Source organism: Gavialis gangeticus, unplaced genomic scaffold (assembly GCF_001723915.1).
Source record: "Gavialis gangeticus isolate Ggan-Ray unplaced genomic scaffold, GavGan_comp1, whole genome shotgun sequence".
NCBI lineage: Eukaryota > Metazoa > Chordata > Crocodylia > Gavialidae > Gavialis > Gavialis gangeticus.
In genome coordinates, this window is record NW_017729025.1 from 35695208 (window position 1) to 35704100 (window position 8893).

The window sequence follows — 8893 nt, forward strand, 5'->3', positions numbered from 1 at the left end:
GCCCCCCCCCCACAGGATTAATGTGCTAATTAGCGCCCCCTGCTCATGATGGGAACCAGGTGTTCTTGTCACAAGTCCTGAAATCCTCCAAAATGTATATATGCGAATGAGACACTGGACAACCTGGTCCAGCTTCATATCAAGGAGCGGGAAGACAGGGGAGGTATGGCACAATAATCTTATGCAAGAGGCTGAGCGAGAAGGGGACACAGGGATTCTTGGTGAAATATTTGGGCCCCTGTATGGTGATGTCTGCCAGACATTTACAAATGGCAAACAAACAGGGATCACTGGAAATAGGAAAGAAAGACACAGCTCAGCTGAAAGAGGAAGAGAAAGGCAAAATGTATTCAATGTAGTAGCTCACCATAACTTGAAAGAGAGTGTTGATGCTGGATGAGAGTTGGTCCCATACATTTTACTCAGGTAGACTGCACTAATCTATCTTTGTGGTCAGTTTCCATTTGTGTTTGCCCTATATATGGGCTGTATGTTTTATACTTATGCTCAGTGTCAGCTGCATTTAAGCAACTTTATAGTTGGTTTCCATTCTTGTGGACATGCTACTTTTGGCAGCAGTTTAATAACAGACAATGTATTTAATGAGGTTTCTTTGTGTACAACTGTAAAATGAGGGATGACATTTTCTTTTACTGACTGGAGAAAAAACCTTGTCTTTCATTTGAGTACATACCGTCTTCAATATATTTCTGTCTGTTTTATATGTGGTTTATAGGGATATGAAACATACTACAGCACTTGCTACTGAACACAATTCTGACTTATCAGAGTAGTCCCACTTATTTCAGTACAACTTTGTTGAAAAGAAGAAATAACTCAAACGATCCAAACAGTGACAAATAGCAATAGGAGTTATAAAAAAAGGTCTTGCCTACTTACCCCTCAGTAAATTTTGCTTAATATAGAGTGCATTGATAATTTCCAAGATCTATTATTTTTATGTTCAGGTAACAGTGTTAAGGTGAGTTGTGCCCTAAATTTTACCTTATTTTTATATCTTGTGTGTTAGCGAAGCTGCATTAATGCCGATTTATCAAATAATAATTAACCAGTCCTCCTGTGATGTCTGTAAAATAAAGTAAATGGGATCAATTCTGTTTTCAGCTACACTGAAAAATCTAGAGTATGTTTATTTACTTCAAATTCACAGTGGAATACCAGAAAGCAGAATCCAGTCTAACACTTGCATCTCAAGCACTCACCAGCCACAGTGAAGTAATGAACTATTATGCAGTATATGCATTAAAAAACCAAAATTTACAATAAGGAAACTGTTTTCAATGTCATAGTTATCATGTTATTATAATAAAGAACAGTGGGTAGAAATGTTTTGACTACACTCGTTTAAGTAAAGAAAGCTATCAGGCAACAAATACAGTACAGGTGTACTTAATTTAAGCCCTTTTTCATGGCTTTCATTAATTAGCCCAAGAAAGAAAATAAAACATTTTATACAGTGTTCTGTTCTAAAAAGCTGCAGTATTGTCACATGAAGACTTCAGCTGCTGATACAGTATTAAGGAAATATCTTCAAACTCCAATCTCAATTAATTAGGCCAACCTTTCACAATCTCTTATACATCTAATTTTCAGTTACTTCAGCTTGTAAACCCTTATGAACCTTACAAGATCTTTGAGAACAGGAGTGTTATTCTTTTGTGTTTTTTGTATTTGGAGCTTATTGGCTTTGAATAATATTAGGCATTTCCAAACTCAGTTTTCAAGACTAAATTGAAGACCTGGGTTTTTTAATTTGTGATGTAGTTGATTTGTTAGTTTACTTATATTATCAAATATGGTGATTGATTAATGAACAGACTCTTAAAAAGATACTTAAGTTGCCTAAAGACACAGATAGATGCTGAAAGTACCTTTTACAATTTTGATCCTTATAGCATTTATAGGACTGAACTACGCAAATGTAACTCCAATTAACTTTAAAATCAATAGTTTTGTAAAAAGACTGCATAAACAGTCTGTAAATGTGAAAGGCATAATATACATAATATAATAGATAATATCATAAAATACATGCCAGGCCAGAATGAACATCTAAGAGTGCTTTAGTGTGGCCAAAGTAAATAAACACATCTCTTATTTTGACCAAAACTCTGTATACTTGCCATAAACAAAAGATAAGGTGGATATTTTTGTTCTAAAAAGCTCTAATGAAAAACAAACATTTTTCCTGATTCTGAAATCATCTTCCTTAATAACCCATTCTTCTCACTCCCCTATCCCTTGCTGACTGCATTGGAGGCTTTGGACTTTTTACCCACCCCTGCTACTTCTATCTCCTCCCATTTTCTATTCATTCTCTTCTTCCCAGCAAGACACTTCATTTCTCCGCACCCCTCCCTCCCCTTAGCTGTTATAACAGTTTCAGGAATGTCTGTTTTGAGCAATGAATTAATTTTTCTTTTGTGTTTGTCACCTACAGTATGAATTAGAAAATCCATTTTGAAACAGTAGATGATTGTATCTAGGAAGCTGAAGCAGGGCCATCAACAGCTACCCTAGTGACTTATTGCTGGAAGAGGGCTTTATTTTTAACAGCTTTGCCAAATGACAGGGGTTGGAACATAGAACATCCATATAAAGTGTGAGAAACTGCATTTAAAGATGACATGTTGCCTAAGAAAAAGGGGGCTAAAACAGATACCACTAGAGAAGGTAGAGCTGGAGAGGCTTTGCCAACCCATAGGGACATGGACAAATAGGCAAGGACTCCCAAACGTGATGACAAATCTGAAGGCAGAATTCATTCAAAGAACTGTTGTTTTGCATATCTGAAACTTTCCTATGCTTCCTAATAGTAAAGTATTATATTTCAAAACTTCCTCTGCAAAGCCTGTGTTCATTACTTTACCTGTCATACATCTTCAAGAGAGTTACTATAAAACAGAGCAGGCACAGAGAAAAAGAGTACTGAGGAAGCATATATAAGCAAAATGGAGAAGTTTTAAAATCTCAACACTGGCCTTGAAGCCTAGCATAGTTGCAGTGACAGCTGTCTCATGCCGTTTCTCATCTGTAGATACATTCACACCATTCTGCCTCCGATTTTGATATCAGGTTCTTTTTCTCAACACTCAATGACTTCAGCCTTGACCTCACCCTCTTCCCTTAATTTCTTTGCTTCAGCTTAATCTTGAATCTATTCCAAACTTGCCAAGCAGTCACTCGCTTTACCTTTGACTTCTCTGACACCAAGGTGTCACCCCACAGTCTTTCCTACATATTCTAGGCAAAATTGTACTCCTAGAAATAGTACGTCATCAAAAAAACAGCATTAGGTTTCTCTACTCTTGGAAGTTGGTTAAGACTAAAGGTAGGAAAATCTATAATTTCCCCTGATTAACTCTTACTGCAGAATAAAAATTGTCCACATACAGACTGCCTTGTTCCTGTTTAATTCAATCTACTTTCAAAGCAAATTATGATGAATCTGAACAAGGCTCTCCTATTCCAGATTGAAGCCAGCTATGCATTTACAGAGAAACAGCAATTCCTAAGGAACTCTATGTGTAGGCAAGCCTTTAATAATAATAAACTAGAAGAAAACATAATAAATATCTGGGTATATTTTAGACTAATACCTAGAAGCTAGGATGTATACGTCTTCATAAAAATAAGAACACTACTTAACACATTTTCCAGCTTGTTGCTAAGAAACTACTGCTTCATATTTTTATTGTCATTTGCAGAAGAATTACTGGTTGTTCCTTTGCCGCTTATGTCAACTGATTATAAATAACCAAACATATCATTTAAATTATCACTTGTATAGCTGGCCTACCATTTTTGTTCTATCGTATTGTCTGATACAATATAAGAGAAAAGAGGTTAAGAAAAAATGTATTTTTGCAATATCGCTGAAAATACCTAACACTTTCTTCTTGTTTTTACACACTGTAATATTTCTAAGGATTTTTATTTACTTGTTGCCTCTCTAGAGATCCATTACCAGACCCTAATCAAGCCCTATGTAAACTGTAATTCTGCCTAGTGCTTTAAAAATCACCTGGAGAGGAGGAAATGGATGCACTGTCTTTGTTTACTAATTAAAAATATAGAGAACAACAGAAGATTTCATTTGATGGGAGTAATTTTACTAAAGAAATACCATACATATCAGTTACTGTGTTACCTGTTTTTACAGGAGGTCTCCCCTAGTGCTCTTGTTGAAATTAATGGCAAAAGTCTCAGTGGTACACTATTAGGCCTATACAGAAGCAAATTGACAACATAACCCTTAAGTATAGGAATATAGTGCTGGAAGGCATCTCCTAGACAGCATCAGATCCCCTCTTTTGTAATGACAAATAAGTGTCCTTTCTAACACTGAACAAGTTCCATCTTAAAGCTTCACTTCCTGGCTGTTCCAGAACCTCATTGCTCTGACAGTTAAAAACCTGATTTCTAGCCTAAATTTATTCATGGCCACTAAACCTCCATTTGTTTTTGTGCCAAGAACAAGTAGTTCTTTTCCTCTCTACTGCTTACCTCCCTGGTGTATCTAGAGAGAGCATTCATAGCCCTTCTAAGCCTTAATTTCTCTAGGCTAAACGAGCAAAACACTTTTAGTTCCCTCTCATATGACTGGTTCTCCTTTCCCCAGATCATCCTAGCAGCCCTTCTCTGCACCTGTTACACAATTGCTTCATCCTTCCTGAATATGGGTGACTGGGATTGAGCACAGAATTCCAGATGAGGTTTTTCCCTGTGCAGCATACAATGGCATTCATGACGGAAGTTGTCTCCACTGGAAATATTGCTCCTGATATAGTCTGGCGTGATTGTTGCCTTTTATAGGACTTCTTATAATCTCTATCTGGCTCATAATGACCCTGTGGATCAATTAATATACCTGTCTTTCTCCTCTAGACCCATTTAAAACTAATGAACTCCTAACTTATAGCAAAAAAGGACTGTTACTTATCACCAAGTGCATGTGCCTGCCCTTTGTACTACTTAATTTCGTCCCATTTCTATTATTCCAGTTCTCATGTTCATCCAGGTCTTTCTGTTTGATATCCTGACCTTCCTCTGTTTTGACAATGCCTCCCAACTTTGTCAATATAAAATTTCATCCTATTTCTAATGGAATCATTAACAAAAATATTAAATAACACGATTCCCAAAATTAACCCTTGAGGAATTGCAATAGTAACTTCCTTCAAGCACAGTACTTTCCCTTGAGCCAGTTCCTTACTCACCTCAACATTCTTGTAGTAATCCTCCATCTTCTCCAGCTTAATGATTCTCCATGTATCACTGTCAGACTGATATGCCTCCAGTTGCTTGCATCACTCCATCACCTTAAATATAGGTACTGCATTAATTATTCTCAATCATATAGTACCATTTCTGACTTGATATGTTGTTTTTTTTTTAAATACCTGCTACAGGATCTACAATTTTGTGCACCAGTTCTCTAACATTCTTGAATGGTAGTTAGCCAGAACCTGTGATTTACATTTATTAACTATAGGAGGATGAGATTTTAATTTTTCTAACAATGTGAGCTGTATCCCAAAAGGCTTGAGAGAGTTAAGAAACAAATTCCAAAGTTAAAATAAAGAACAAAAGCAGGAAGAGAGATTATAAGAGATATAGGAAAAGATAAAAAGGTATGTTTTCAGTTTAGGTTTAATAATAGATGGCATTAATGAAGTGGAGGAAAGAAATTCCAGATGGAAGAGGCCACAGAGGAAAGGGTTCTTACACCAGTACAGCGTGGACAAGATAGAAAGAAGATTCCACTTAAAAATTCTCACTCAATTAACTGCCCCGCTCTTAGCATTATTCCTATCTCATGGCTATTTATGGTTGAGCTGAAATGCTCTCATTACTGAAGTCAATGACAAAGAGTCCATTGACTTTAATGGACCCAGGATTTTAGCCTTAGGCAGGAAGGCCTAATTTGCCATTCCAAGGAAACAAACAAAAAGTACAGCATCTACAGCATGCAAAGCACAAGAGGCTTGAACACTCCGAGGGCCAGCAGCTTGACCAGGCTCTTTTGCTCTGAAAGACTGAAACAGATCAGAACATTCTGAAAAAATTATTACAAAGAGATTTAATTTTGTACAATGTGATTTACTCACACCCTGTAGTTCAGTTTAAAGTAAGTGGACACAGAACTACCTGACAAAAGACAAACAAGGTACATGGAGCAATGTGGACACGGGTTCTAATGAATTAAACCTGTTTTGGTTGATTCCTGTGCAGATAACATGGCATACAAGTTATTTTAAGATTTGTTCCCACAGCAGCTAATGATAATTTTGCCATCAGTTCCAATAACAACACAACAGAGAGGCTAAAATTTGGGTGTCAAAAAAGGTCTCTGGTTTGGCCTACTATAAGAGAAATCTTATACATTATGCAGATCTCCCAAATATTAAAGGCATATATATGTATATAGTTACCATTATATTTAATTTCCTATTATATATAGCATATCACACAAGTTTGCATGTGCTAACATAATTTATGGATATGCATACGTACAAATGGCACAATTTATAACTACTACTATTACATGTCACTGTCCTCACTTCAAAACTGTAATTGAATGGCTAGTGATTTACAGAAATCTTGAGTACATACCTGTTTTGTATATCATCTGTATTTTGACTGACAGCCAGTTTTCAATGTCAGTACTGCTGTTGTGTTTACAGCATGTATAATAGCTGAGTTTTAAATAGGACACTAATGTGCACTTGTTATAAAGGACAGCTTGACACAACGCATTTGATGCAGCGCTACTTTGAAGTTATGAATTCTTTCCCCTAACTCAGGAAGATTGATGCTATTTCTAAAACTAAGCAGATACATATTTTTTTCTTGACTGTGTAAGCAATTCAGAATGTTAATACTACTTCTTGTATAGGGTCAAAACAAGAGCTTGTCACCCCTATAGAATCAATACACCATACTGGGCTTAAACATTCAATAATGACAAGCAGACAATATGTTTTTCAAATGAAAAAGACAGGTTACATTTCATGGAGAATTGTTTATAATTTCCAAGTCTCTGATCAAGAAAGGGTACTGCTTCCCAACAGTAGATTTTTAAAGAAACTGTACATCATAAAAACACCTTTCTTCTTCATGCTTGTAAAATATAGGAAAGTATAATCCAAGGCCCATGTTTGAGGATTTATCATCCTATTCATTGTAACCCCTCCTTCTTGGGCAGTGCCACACTCTTTGAACTCTAAATCCCTGTGTAGCAGGCCCACACTGGTCAATCAGTGTGTAAGGTCCACTGTTAATTGGATCGGCCTGCCTCTGGGCTTCCCCAGCCTATTCCCAACGTTCACCTCATCTGCTGTGACTTGGTCTTAACCTAAACATCTTAAAGATTTTGGAGGCTGCCAACAAGACCAGGGTTGCCCACTGCCAGGTGCCCAGTGCGGTAAGTGGTCTCCTGGACTTGCATGCTACCTTCCACCCAAAAGGGGTGTGGGGGAGTCATCCTAATCCAGACCACCCTCCTACTCTGAGCCTCAAGGGTATTAATTGTGACCTCCTCCCTCCCCCCTTAGCCAATGCCCTTGCCTCATGGGTGTTGTCTGACATCATATTTAAGAGGCTTCTCACCTCACCAGTGATAAATCTGCAACACGTGCAAACACCTGTTGGGGTTTCAGACATTCCCAACTCCACCTCTTTTTCTTTAGCTGGGCTGTATCTGCTGCAGGCCCACTCTGCCAGGAACCAGCTCAGGAGCTCCAGCCTGCCCTGTTTCCATCCTCTCTCCAGTGTCAACCCTGCCTGGGGCAGGGGTTCTATCCTGGTTGTGCCTCACTGGCTCCTCACTGTGGCCCCAAGCTCCCCTTGTCGCCACATTCTAGGGCTGTGCGAGGATTCAGATCTGGAGAAGCTTTGGATGCTTTGGGGTCTGAAGCAGCATGTCTGGGTCAAAGCACTGGCCTCACTAGGCTCCCCAAAACAGTTCAGAGCTTCCAAAGTGCTTTGGAGCCGCCTCAGAGATCCGGCCATAGGGAATAATGGGGAAACAATAAAATATCTATAACTTTGGGGGGGGGGTTGTCCAATTTGGATGAAATGTTCAGGGGTGGTAGACTCTGCGGAGAGCATGAAGCCTGGCAAGCTTCAAGAAGATCGGTGCAGGGGTTTGGGGGGAACTGCACCCCAAATTCTTTAAAGCAAAACTCCTGTCATGTCTATGTGTTATACCACAGGGGGTGAAAACTGCAGGGGTGGTAGCCCCTGGTGAGGCCACAAAGTCTGCCAGGTTTCAAGAAGATTGGTACAGAGGTTTGGGGGGAACTGCACCTCAAGCTGAGGACAAGCAAAACTCATGCCATGGGTGACACTGTGTGTGTTAAGGTGCAGTGGGGGGACAGCTGCAGTGATGGTGGCCCCTGCTGCGGCCACAATGCCTGCCAGCTGTCAAGGTGATTGGTGTAGGGGGGTTCTGGGGCCCTGCACCCCTAGCTGCTGACAGGCAAAACTCGTGACATGGGTGCTTGTGCAACTGACTGTGTCTGTCTTGGGGCAGGGAGACACTACTGCAGACCTGGCTGCTAAGCTACTGTGTTACCAGTTACCAATCAATCATGATTCACTCAGGGATCTGCTCAATACACAGGATCTAGCTAATGTAGCCAGTTAATTGCCATCAATTAGCACCTACAGAACCAGACTCAGGGGAGGGAAGAATCAATACAGACAATCAACTGCCCCAAGACAGGCACAGTCAGTCCCACAAGCACCCATGGCACGAGTTTTGTTTGTCAGCAGCTAGGGGTGCAGGGCCCCATAACCCAGAATCCCTGCACTGATCTCCTCCACAGCTGGCAGGCTTCGTGGCTGCAGCAGGGGCCACCATCCCTGC

General features: G+C 39.4%; 1 protein-coding gene across 1 annotated transcript in view; it reads right to left on the reverse strand.

The window, feature by feature from the left end:
- The window catches only part of PPP4R4 (protein phosphatase 4 regulatory subunit 4), a 195802-nt gene extending 190535 nt beyond the window's left edge, over positions 1–5267 (reverse strand). The window contains exon 1 of the mRNA XM_019519907.1: positions 5237–5267. Within this exon, the coding sequence (XP_019375452.1) occupies positions 5237–5267 (31 nt within the window). The remainder of the gene's footprint in view (positions 1–5236) is intronic.
- Between the last annotated feature and the right edge of the window lie 3626 nt (positions 5268–8893).